At 44.0% G+C, this 13593-nt stretch overlaps 1 protein-coding gene across 2 annotated transcripts in view; it reads left to right on the forward strand.

Moving 5' to 3' along the window:
• MATN2 (matrilin 2) overlaps nucleotides 1-13593 on the forward strand; it is a 151084-nt gene that overhangs the window by 26821 nt on the left and 110670 nt on the right. For both annotated transcript variants that reach the window (XM_044295723.1, XM_044295724.1), the window contains exons 2-3: nucleotides 1204-1320; nucleotides 11588-12157. In XM_044295723.1, coding sequence (XP_044151658.1) covers nucleotides 1206-1320; nucleotides 11588-12157 — 685 coding nt within the window. In that variant the 5' untranslated portion in view covers nucleotides 1204-1205. The remainder of the gene's footprint in view (nucleotides 1-1203; nucleotides 1321-11587; nucleotides 12158-13593) is intronic.

Here is a 13593-nt window from a genome sequence, read left to right on the forward strand (position 1 = left end):
TAAGGCAAGATTCACACGTTGCATTTTTTCTGCCAGATTGGTGCAAAATTTGTCAGTAGCAGGTCATGAAATCCTACTGGCACATTAAGTTGGCCCATCATAGACAATGGGGGCATATCACTAGGATATGCCCCCATTGTCTGATAGGTGCGAGTCCCACGTCTGGTACCTGCACCTACACCTACACCGAGAACAGAGTGGGTAATGGTGATGAAGGGTGCACTGCGCATGTGCATCCGCCCTCCATTCATTTCTATGGGGCCGTCGAAAATAGCCGAGCATCTTAGAGGGAGCTAATCTGTCAGACACCATGCCATTTCTCTCAATAGTCTGAACTAAGTAGCGAGAATATGAAACACTGAATTCTCTCAACCTAAATGTTAAAGGGCATCTGTCAGCAGATTTGTACCTATGACACTGGCTGACCTGTTACATGTGCGCCTGGCAGCTGAAGGCATCTGTGTTGGTCCCATGTTCAGATGTGCCCACATTGCTGAGAAAAATGATGTTTTATTGTATGAAAATGAGCCTCTAGGAGCAACGGGGGCGTTGCCTTTACTCTTAGAGGCTCTGCTCTCTCTGCAACATTTTTCTCAGCAATGCGGGCACATATGAACATACGACCAACACAGACGCCTTCAGCTGCCAAGCGCACATGTAACAGGTCAGCCAGTGTCATATGTACAAAACTGCTGACAGATGCCCTTTAAGAAAGACTGTCTTCTGCATGTAGTTACTGTATTTGCCTCCACACATTACTGTATTACATACAATATTAGTCATCTTATTAGAAACGAGGAATTCAATAGAAATCAATATTTGTAATTTTTATCCTTCTCCCAATAAGGACTCACCCAAAATCTTCATGTCTCTTGGGTAGATCTGAATGTGCTACATACAGCATAATGCTCATTCAGTGCTCATTTCGGACATCCGGACCGAGCACAGACCCACTGAACAAAGTCAATGGAAAAAATTCACATCAATTGTTTCATGGACCACCTGCCCGTTCAGAGGAGACCGTAGCACGCACCATTTTTATCATCTTTACATGCCAAACTGGCCCAATGGATCCATGAAAAAATGGTGGTGGACATCATCCATCTGCTGTCCATCTTTCACTCATGATAGCCTTTACACTGTAGGTATGGCATTGTGGTGTTTGTAAGTTATTTGATTGCTTTTACTTTGTGTCTGTTTTAGACATGGGTCTTCCAGGTGTGTGCTTCATCCTTCCACTGCTCTTTCTGGCTGCGGGGGCGATCCAAAAACGACAATCAAGTAGACAAACTGAAGCAGAAATCCAAGCTAACGTATTAAGTAAGTCATTGCATTGCCATTTTATCACTTACCACTTCCTCTAAACAGCCTTGAGTTTACAATATGTAGCTATATTATTTGTATGGCTGAGATTAAAAGGGCTTCTCCGGGATACAGGTATTGATGACCTCTCCTCAGGATAGAGCGAAGAAGGACTGGTCCTTCTTCGCTATATACTAGTGGGACACGTGCACCACCTGCAAACCGCAGTGTCGACCCATCTTCTTGGACTCTCCTCAGAATAGGTCATCAGTATCTGATCGGTGGGGGTCCGACACTTGGCATCCAAACCGATCAGCTGTTTTTGGCAGTGCAGGAAGCTATACAGTGTACGGATTGGAAGCAGAAGACCCTGCATCGGTGTACTGCGGCGCAGACTCCTCTACTTGAATGGGATTTGAGCTGCAGTACCCATGAACGGCCACTACACCTTGTATGGCGCTGTGCTCCGTGCAAAGCATAGTTTTCACCGCCACAGCTGCGCAAAAGAGCTGATCGATGGGGGTGCTGAGTGTCGGACCCCCACCGATCTGATATTCAAGACCTATTCTGAGGATAGACCATCAATATCTGTAGCTGGAACAAAACCTCTTTCAATGAAATTAATAAATATTTTTACACCATAATTTTTCCTTAACTAGGGTTTAGCGACGAGGCTTCAAATGCAGGATTTCTATGTAATCCCCTGATTAAATGATTAAATAATAAGAAGAAGAAATCCTTTTTGAATGGAGAACTGTGACTCATTCATTCCAATTTGACAATTTCCCTAGATTTCAAGCAAACTTTGTCCCCTTGCCAAAATACACCATGGAGGGGGAGTACATCCTATTGACTTAGGAGGTGTCTCTCTATCCTGGAAAGAGTCTATGAATAAATGCTGTACTGCAAAAACAGACAGTATAATGCAAATAATATTCTTTTTCAATAATAACGTAGCTTTCTTTGAATATTGTTATATACTAACCGAGAAATACTAAGAGGGAAATGCATTATTCCCTCTACACCTGTTTTTGGAATAGAAAACTCGCAAATGCCCCGGATTTGCAGTTTTTGAAAGCCATTGTGACTTTTCTAGTTGCAATTGGAAATTTTACACCACCCTTACCAATTTTACAAGAAGGGGAGTAGCGAGAACGGAGTGTGAGTGGGGCCATCAGCCCCAGCTCATTCATCATTATTGATGCCAAATAATGACTGAAATCTACGGTAGGTCTGAGCTGCCAGAGGAGCAATGTAATTTTTGACAAGGCCTCTGCAGTGTAGGCCCCATCAAGACCGACGGAGCAGATGCCGGTCTGGATTAATCAGGGCCATAGTGCTTGTATGGTTTCTTCACTGAAAATATTGATATATTATATAGTTGAAAAGCATTTATAAAATGTAGAAATAAAAATTAACCAAAATGTCATAATCTGTCTAAATCTGTGTTAAGGCCTCTTTCACACTTGCGTTGTTAGGATCCGGCGTGCACTTCCATTAGCCGGAAGTGCCGGCCGGATCCGTAACATCGCAAGTGAACTGAAAGCATTTGAAGACTGATCCATCTTCAAAATGCGTTCAGTGTTACTATGGCAGCCAGGACGCTATTAAAGTCCTGGTTGCCATAGTAGTAGTGGGGAGCGGGGGAGCAGTATACTTACCGCCTGTGCGGCTCCCGGGGCGCTCCAGAATGACGTCAGAGCACCCCATGCGCATGGATGACGTGTCCATGTGATCACGTCATCCATGCGCGTGGGGCGCCCTGACGGTAAGTATACTGCTCCCCCGCTCCCCACTACACTTTACCATGGCAAACAGGACTTTAGCGTCCCGGCAGCCATGGTAACCATTCAGAAAAAGCTAAACGTCGGATCAGGAAATGCGCCGAAACAACGTTTAGCTTAAGGCCGGATCCGGATTAATGCCTTTCAATGGGCATTAATTCCGGATCCGGCCTTGCGGCAAGTGTTCAGGATTTTTGGCCGGAGCAAAAAGCGCAGCATGCTGCAGTATTTTCTCCGGCCAAAAAACGTTCCGGTCCTGAACTGTAGACATCCTGATGCATCCTGAACAGATTTCTCTCCATTCAGAATGCATTAGGATAAAACTGATCAGGATTCTTCCAGCATAGAGCCCCGACGACGGAACTCTATGCCGGAAAAGAACAACGCAAGTGTGAAAGAGCCCTTAGTGAGCACTTCTCCTTTGCCGAGATAATCCATTCCACCTCACAGGTGTGGCATATCAAGGTGCTGATTAGGCAGCATGAATATTGCACAGGTGTTAATGGGACTGCCCACAATAAACTGCCCACAATAGACTGCCCACAATAAAAGGCCACTCTGAAATGTGCACAGTTTTGCCCTCCTTGGGGGGTGGGGGTCAGAAAACCAGTCAGTATTTGGTGTGGCCACCATTTTTCTCACGCAGCACATCTCCGTCGCATAGAGTTGATCAGGTTGTTGATTGTGGCCTGTGGAATCTTGGTCCACTCCTCTACAATAGCTGTGCGAAGTTGCAGAATATTGGCAGGAACTGGAACAAGCTGTCGTATAAGCCGATCCAGAGCATCCCAAACATGCTCAATGGGTGACATGTCTGGTGAGTATGCCGGCCATGCAAGAACTGGGATGTTTTCAGCTTCCAGGAATTGTGTACAGATCCTTGCAATATGGGGCCGTGCATTATCATGCTGCAAAATGAGGTGTTGGTCGTGGATGAATGGCACAACAATGGGCCTCAGGATCTTGTCACAGTATCTCTGTGCATTCAAAATGCCATCAATAAAATGCACCTGTGTTTGTTGTCCATAACATACGCCTGCCCATACCATAACCCCACCGCCACCACAACGAGTGCATGGACATTTGTCTGCTCTCTGTACAGTGTGCAATGGAGGCCCCTAAGGGAGGAAAGGAAATGCATGGAATTAACATCTTATCTGGATCACAACCTTGTTGTCTATATTTTCATCCACAGACATTCAAGGGGTTGTGCAGTGCAAAGATAGGTCATCAATATCAGATCGGTGGGGTCCAACTCCCGGCACTGCCACCGATCGGCTGTTTGTAGGTGTAGCGTCATTTGTGTGAGCGCTGCCTCCACTTCAAAATTACCTCTGTGTCATCTCATTTGCAGCAGCTGCACAGTTGTAATTACACTGCGTAAACTCTACAAAGGAGACGTCATGCTGGTAAACGAGCGCCGCTACCCCTTCAAACAGCAGGTTGGTAAGGGTGCCAGGAGTCAGACCCCCTGATTCTGAGGATAGGTCATCAATATTTTTGCACTGCACAACCTCTTTAAGGCTGGGGATACATCTTGACTTTTTTATGATTGCATTTTGCTAGTTTTGGGCTTCAAATATGTTTTTTCAACTGGAACTTATTAAAAATGTAATAATGTCATAGGGAGTTAACTTCTGCCTAGCTGTGAGAATCGTACTTTCACTTTGTGCCTGTCATCTAATAACCCTTATCTCTAAATTACCAACAGATCATATACACTTATTTAGCCCATATTTTTTTATCAGTAAGATAAGAATTGAGCAATAATAAGTATTTAGGAGGTCAGAGATAAGGAGCCTTCAGCTGAACTGCCTGGTGGAACGCAGCGTATGCTGCTAGAGAATCTAAAGGCTTTAAAGAGAAAGGGGCTCATCATTTTTAATAAAAATCCATTGAAAAAAATGATTCATAGGTATTGATCCATTTACCAATAACTGCAATGGAAGCTGTCACAAATTCTTTGCACTGAGCTTCCCCGAGTGGTAAATGTAGGAAAATGCATTATTTTCACGTCAGGACAGAAGAAGGAAGTTCAGCACAGCACCCCACAGCATGGTATGTACGTTACTGGTGCCAGTAGTCAGACCGCCACTGATTTGATATTTATGACCTATCTTAAGTCTAGGCCATCAGTATTAAACCCCTTTAATGTCCTAAACTCCCCCTTAGTGATGATTGGCAGCTATCAGATTTTTAATGTAATAAAAACAATAACGTTCTGACTCCTAAAATGGGTTATTAAGAAATTAATTATCACCATAGAACATTTAACCTATTTAGATACCAAAAAAATGGCATTCCAGGGTGGACGTTCACATTAACAAAGCCAGAACATGAGAAAATGCAGAGATCTTATATCAGCTTTGTCAATTCATTATGGCTTCATTAAACTTCTCTCTTCAGTATAATATCCTCTGAGGAAAGAAAGATAACGTCCACATGTCACATTCACGAGTAATTACGTTATAGCTTGAAATAATTATCCTGCGGAAGTGTCTTTCCTGGATCAAGGCCTTTCCTCTCTTCTTATTGAGGGATGACCAAGTTCCAGCAGTTCAATGAGAAAGGAAACACAGTGGACGCGTTGTGATAAGCAAACCCTGTATAATTCCGAAAGCCTTTGTTTGCCGTGCCCCATGCATCACTGAAGCCAAAATACAGAGCTAGGGTCCTTTACTGGATCACGCAGCGTGCTAATTGCATCTGCCATGTACCATCCAAGCAAGACGTGTTAAAAGACGACCCAGAAAAATGTGCACATTGTGTTCTCAGAGGGCTCAAGGGACCTGGATGGTGCACTAGACTGACCATTAACTGCAGAGCTCCAAACCTCCTCTGGTGTTAACATCCGCACAAAAACTGTGCTGTGCTGAGAGCTTCATGGAATGGGTTTCCATAGCCGAGCAGCTGCATGCAAACCTTATATCACCAAGCACAATGCCATACATCACCAAGCACAATGCCAAGCGTTGGATGGAGAGGTGTAAAGCACGCCACCATTGGATCTGGCAGTCTGATGAATTACTCTGGGTTTGGTGAATTCCAGGAGAACATTACATTCTTGACTCTTGGTGGAGGAGGGATAATGCTATGGGGTTGTTTTCATGGGTTGTTTGGCATTGGCCCTTTAGTTCCAGTATAGAGAAATATTAAAGCTTCAGCGTACCAAGATATTTTGGACAATTCCATGCTTCCAACTTTGCTAGGCACTAGGAGAAAATGAAAAAAAGAACACCTGCAAAATTACAATTGAGGTGAGAATGACATAGTATAAACTGCTGGTGGTGCTTGGTCAATGATCACACAACTAATGTGGTACACCCTTTATTTTGGGTTCTGCAGCAGGGTATTTGTTGAGACAGGGTCACATTAATACTGGTGTTACAATATAGGTGGCCACTCTGGCATGATAATGGTCATACAGGTCCTGGATAGCCTCCTTTGGTATGTCATTCCAAGCTCTTTCCTCTTGGACTCGTAGTTCAGCCAAGATGGTTGTTGGCTGATATGCATGGGAGATCCGTCACCCCATCTAGTCTCAGGCATTCAAAATGCAAGAGAGATTTGTCAATTGAATTGGCCAGGGGAGCTTCTGGATATGCTGAAGATCACGGGCAGTGCGGGCAGTCTGTGAGCAGGCATTATCTTTTTGGAACACCACATATCTTAACTGAGTCAAAAAAAGGCAGTAGAGCTGGTTCCACAATGTTCTGGACATCCTGAAGGCTGGTCAATGTTCTCTCCACGAATACCATACAGGAACGGCCACGATAGTTAATAGCACCCTACACTAAGACACCAGGTGTTGGTCCTGTGTTTCTCCACATTATGCATGATGGCGCTCTCCAGCCGTCCTGGGGCTCTGGTATCGCGATCATTAGTACCAAGGCAAAACCTGTCTTCATCCCTGAACACCGGTGACAGACTCCCAGTCAATAACTATACGTGATTTCAGCTGTTAATACGTGTTTAGCAATGGACTGCAACCTGTGGCTTGTTGGGAAACTACAACTCCCAACGTGACCAGACAGCCTAGACACGCATGCACTACATCGGTTGCCTGGCTTTTGTGCCGTGTCTGTGTTATATCCCTGCCTGCCATGTTCCCACAAGAAGATATCATTTTACTTTACCCCAGAGACTCCACTCCATGGAAGATGCAAAATCTCTAGCCGTCTCTTAACAGATAACTCCCATAATGCTTTATAATTGCCCATAATCTCTTGTATGCAGCAAAATCATTTATTTTATCATTTTAATAGGCCCTAAGAATAAAGTGTTTATTTATGCCGTTTGTGATAATTGCTACAGCTGCCTCCTATGCAAATGAGGACATTCCGACCACAAATAAAATCATGATCTATATAATGTTCTAATAAGCAGGAGAATTATAGAGCATTTACCCACAAAATGGAAAAAATACCAGAAATTATTACTTGGAAAGATGGGTGACAACCAGTTAAAGGGGTTTTAATGAAATAAAAAACATAGCTGCTTCCAGAAACAGTGCCACCCTTTTCCGTGGGTTGTGTCTAGTATTGAGGTTAGCTCCATTGACGTGAATGAGGCCGAGCTTCAGTCCCACATACAACCTGATGACAGGTATGGTGTTTTTTAAGACAGCAGCCATGTTTTTCTCACCACTAAATCTGCTGCTGTATCCATCACTGCTGCTCCAGCCCTCACCTCTGGTTTGTGTATACAAGCTGCAACCATGATGCCAGTGGTGTACCTACAATAGAGGCAGAACACATGACTGCTATGAGGCCCAGGGGTCCCGGCGCAGATTTTTCTATTCTGTTCCCAACATAGATTCATGGTATTTTCCTGCAGCCATCACTAGGAGGAGATCATTGCCTAGATATTCTACAGCTTCCATTGAGTGAAATGGTAACTGTATAAATTCCTATAAATATGAGCTCCCCCTAGTGGTGGCTGCAGTGGTATATTATTTGATGGGAAGCTGTGATTTGCAGAGAGGGGATTTGTCACTGAAGTTATGCCAGTTATTTTGCATAAATACATTGTGAAATATGGTGTTTAGAATGAGCGCTAGATTTATAAAGCTCCAGTTCCCCTTCTTCTGACTTGTGCAAGTGAGCGAGGCGGAGTGCAATTTTATTTAAAAATTCCTCTATTTAGTTAAAAATAATTGTCATTTTATCAGAAATCTTACTATAGGAGGGGCATACAAAGTTTTGCTGTGGGGTCCTATGAGATCTGTGTACACCCCTGGGTGACGTAGCTATATACGGTATATGACCACTGAAGCCAATCCCGTATCTCATGCTAGATACTACAGCTTGTAAATGCAGGAAGCCCAGGGGGAGCCAGAGCAGCTGATGGGAGTGGTAGTGGCTATGGCTGCATAAAGTCTATGACAGTAACTTTCCTTACACCATCACTCCCTAGGGCCAGTGCAGTAAAAGGAGGGCCCACCTTTTCTTCCCTCAGGGCACACCCTGGTTCTGGGGCTCCTGCCTGATAGTAGTTGGGGTGCCATTATGTTGAGTGCTTATATGGTTGCAAGGCGGGGTGTGTAGCGTACAATGGCCAACATATGGTGCTGGAGTCAGTAGCCAGGCCAGAGATAACAGAATAAATATTCCTCTTTATTATAAAGTAAAATAGGAGTTGTAGTACATCCCTTGATAGTAAAACACAGTTCCAACTGTACACAGTGCAATTCTTCCCAGATAACAATGTATGGATTTAGGCAAGGATGGGAGTAATGGTCCTCTTCCCTCTCTATCTGTCTCAAGTCTCTTCCTTCAGAATCTATGACGAGCAATCGTACTCTTGGTTGCTTGAATGTCCACTGAGGGATACAGGGTTGTAGAGATATGACTGGCCAGGTCGTGTCCAGGGGTGAAGGGTATCTTAATAGTGTCCCTCACTGCAGTAAAGTCTTAACAGCTTTTTGTAGCAGGTTACCTTACTGACTCCATTGCTCGGCTATGTAGACTCTCGGTTCTCTAGTTCTTTCCTGCGTCTTACTCCCTATCTCCTTCTGTAGGTCATGCAGAGATCGGTTAGTTTTGTGGCTTTTTTGGCCCTATTAAGAGGGAGCACAAGTTGTAGCTTCCTCGCCCTTCCAAATTCCAATCTAGAATGACTAAAAGTTTGGGGGTGGGACCAGTCCTCACCTAATCTCGGCAGGATTGTTAACCCTGGCTGTTCCATCCATAGATGGTTATGCTGGGTGCAGTACATAACATAATGAAATAAACAATTAGCAGAAACCCTGATGCTCTGGGGTACTGCATAAACAAAAACTGGAGGTGCAGATCAGGGCTGCAGCTCTGGAAATGGTGAAGCATTAAGTGGCCAGCCTATGTTCTTTTATTATTTTATCCAATCAGTGCCACAGGGAAGGTTTTAATAGAAGTTGGACAACCCCTTTAAAGATTCTAAAGAGGTTCCCTCAGCTTTACAGAAGTCCTTACAAAAGCTAGGCAGATTTGCCATTTACAAGTCTGGGAAAGCAGCATCACATCCCAGTATGGGGCAGCAATGTTGGCCTTGTAGACAGTAACCAAACTTTCCTAGAAAAAAATATAGCGAAGAATAAAACTCTAAACATGAGACGTCAAGTAGTATTCATGCTTGGACATGCCATCATTCTAGACGGTTGGTGTCAGATGGCCTCCAAGATCCTCGGAATGAAGAAGCTGCATCTGTCCCTTGTATTCAGTTCTCCTTCCCTACAGGCAGCATGGAGAAACCTGGGTGATAAAGTTGCAACCATGCAATGCCCAATGAGTCTTGTATACTTTTATTAATAAAACCTTAAGTGATGCTCACCACACCTAACGTCCGATCAGTCTTGTATCATCTATCCACAGAGATGGAGCAGCAATGTACTACTCAACCACAGATCCATTTAAATAGGGAAGATGGGACTCCAGTTCTTGTGATCGGTGGGAGTCCTAGTAGCCGGACCCCCTTGATTAGTCACCTATCACCTATACTACATCCTCTTCATGGTTGGTGGACAACAAGGGCAGATTGGACATAGACCCCACAGGGGCTGCCCAAGCCCTTCTCACAGCTGCTAGTACGTAACTATCTGATGCTTTCAGCATTAATTAATGCTTACTGCATCAGATACTTATGCACCTGACCGGCGGCCGAAGGACGGTGATACAATTGAATACTTTGGCGAGGGTGGCAGTATTTTGTGCTGCACTGTGGTATTTGGTTCTGCGGATGAGGAATTTTGTGCTGCACTATGGTATTGCTGGCCCTACTTCTGCCATCCCTACTTACTTGTGTTGCACCGTCTTCTGGTACTGATAACTAAAAAAATAACAATGCAAAACCAACAGTTGTGAAATAGGAAGCAGTACAGAATTTTTTTATTAAATTATATTACAAATATGTTCATGTGTAAGGCTACTTTCACACTAGCGTTTTTCTTTTCCGGCGCTGAGTTCCGTCCTAGGGGCTCAAATCCGGAAAAGAACTGATCAGTTTTATCCTAATGCATTCTGAATGGAGAGTCCGTCCCTCAGGATGCATCAGGATGTCTTCCGTTCAGTCTTTTTGACTGATCAGGCTTTTCAGAAAAACGTAGCATGCAGTATTTTTACCTCCGGCCAAAAATCCTGAACACTTTGACTGAACGCCGGATCAGGCCTTTTTCCCATTGACTTGCATTAACACCGGATCCGGCGCCATGTGTTCAGTCAAAACGGATCCGGCTTTTGCATGTTAAACCCGAAAAATAGGAAAAAAAAGTTAAAGTCCATAAATGGCGGATCCGTTTTTTCCAATGCATTTTTCCATTGTGATCGAAAACCTGATCAAGATTCAAATGTAATCAGTTTTCACACGTTTTTCCGGATCCGGCGGGCAGTTCCGGTGTCGGAATTGAACGCCGGATTCAAACAACGCTAGTGTGAAAGTAGCCTAAATTTAAGAACGGTAAAAAAGTGTTCATTTTCATTGGCATACCATCTCTTGAAAGAATCCTAAGAGAAGAAGAAGGACTCAAAATTTCAGGAAAATAATAAAAAGTAAAAATAAATTTTACAAAAGTAGAGAGGATTTAGCAAAAGGTTAAAAAGCCTAAAATTGTGGAGCAAAACAGGACTTTTGCCAAAATTTTAAACTTATCTAAAAAAGTTTTATAATACACTCCTTCCATGGTGTATGATATATGATTAAAGAGCTTTAGTGACATTGGAAAAACATGGCTGCTTTCTCCCTGAAACAGCGCCACTCTTATCCATAGACTGTTTCTGGTATTGCACCTCATTTACTTGAAAGGGTTGAGCTGCAATGTAAGACACAGCCACTGGACAAAAGTGGCACTCTTTATGAAAGAAATAAACATCCTTTTTCCAGTATAAAACAAGCCCTTCAAAAATATATAAGACCCAGCCCTCTGGAGACACATCTTTAAGCAAATATTTGCGTAAAATTAATATCATGTTCCTCATCCCTGGATTACTTCCTTCTTAACAGTGTTTTGTTTGACTTGTTTCCCTCTACAGGAGATGCCTGCCACAGCAAGCCGCTGGATCTTGTCTTCATCATCGACAGTTCCAGAAGCGTCCTTCCATATGACTTTGAGAAAGTAAAAGAATTTCTCATCACTATGTTAAAATTTCTTGACATTGGCCAAGACACAACTAGGGTGGGCTTAATACAGTATGGCAGCACAGTAAAAAATGAATTTTCTCTGAAAACATACAAAAAAAAGTCTGACATTGAACGTGCCGTCAAGAGAATGATGCACCTTGCCACAGGCACCATGACTGGACTGGCTCTTCAGTATGCCATGAGCATCGCATTTTCTGAGTCTGAGGGTGCACGTCCTGCAAATATGTACGTGCCAAGGATTGCCATGATAGTGACTGACGGTAGACCTCAGGATCCTGTGGCTGAAATTGCAGCAAAAATGAGAAATTCAGGAATCTTGATATTTGCAATTGGGGTGGGTCGCGTGGACATGCAAACCTTGCTATCTATTGGAAGTGAACCTCACGATGAACATGTCTTCTTGGTGGCCAATTTTAGCCAGATTGAAACACTGACGTCTGTGTTCCAGAATAAACTCTGTGGTAAGTACCTATAAATTTATGTTTTTTTGTTACCAGTATTATACATGGATGCAAAAAATCAAGGGGCTTCTTGCTTACCTATAATGGAAGGGCGATGTAGCCCTCAGACTGGTCCCTCCTTTTCTAGTATGCTAAAGTTGGGGTTCCACTGTAGAGTGCCATGCACAGATACATGGCACGCACAGGGGTGCACTGCCAAAGAGGCGAGGTGAGGCGACTGCCTCAGGCAGTACCAAGTAGGGGCAAGAGGGGGGCAGCGGAAGGGCCATGGTCAGTGAGCGCTTCCATTGTGGAAACGCTCACCTCTACATATTCAACTGAAATGATGAAAAAGTAGGAAACTAAGAAGCCTGTTTGTCATCATGTCCCCCCTCCTCAAGCATGCTGCGGTTTGTTTCCGTCATGGGATGCGGAGCAAGACGTTTAACTCTGACACAATCTGACACAATAAAAAAAGGAACCGTCCCCATTGACTTTCAATGGAGTTCATGACGGATCCATCGTGGCTATGTTACAGATAATACAAACGGATCCGTTCATAACGAATGCAGATGGTTGTATTATAATACAGTAAAGGAAGCGTTTTTGCTGAACTCTGCCGGATTCAGTAAAAACGCTAATGCTAAAGTAGCCTTAATCTATACACAGTTACTCCAGTTTGGGGGGTATTTCGGAGCTGACAGACTACCTTTAACATTTTCAGTGCCATAGACTACCAGGTATATTGGTATTAAGCCTTTAACTACCATAGACCCCTAAAATATTACATAATAAAAGTCTACATCCCCAACACCGTGCCCATTTTTATTTGCCTGGTATTTTCCAGAAGGAAAGTAGGGTAGCAGCAATAATCCACATTGTACTATCCCCATCCATGAAACATTTCCAAAATCCATGCATGAGTTAAACAAAATGGCAGGTGATTCTTATTTCCCAGCTAGATAATTACCAGTCCTTTCTTTGTGACCTACAGATGGGCATACTGGCACCTCACCAATCCAGTCTTATTTCCGCTTCTCAGTTCATTACCCTTTAAAGAGGTTGTTCCCTTACAGACAATGGGGGCATATTGCTAAGATATGCCCCCATTGTCTGGGACCCGCGCCTACGCCAAGAACAGAGTGGGGAGAGCGGTGGCTGGTAGGTCCCGTGTTTCCCGGGGTCCAGCCACCGCCAAGCATTGTCCCTATATAAGTGAACAGGAGCGCCCCGCGCTCACGCGGCCACCTCTCCCATTCATTTATATGGGGCTGATGGAAATAGCCGAGCCAGCGTTCCCATAGAAATGAATGGAGGGCAGCTGCGCATGCGCAGTGCACCCTCCACCACCTTTCCCCGCTCTGCTCTTGGTGTAGGTGCAGGTCCCAGAGGTGGGACCCGCACCTATCAGACAATGGGGGCATATCCTAGCGATATGCCCCCTTTGTATGTAATGG

This window comes from Bufo gargarizans, chromosome 5 (assembly GCF_014858855.1).
Source record: "Bufo gargarizans isolate SCDJY-AF-19 chromosome 5, ASM1485885v1, whole genome shotgun sequence".
NCBI lineage: Eukaryota > Metazoa > Chordata > Amphibia > Anura > Bufonidae > Bufo > Bufo gargarizans.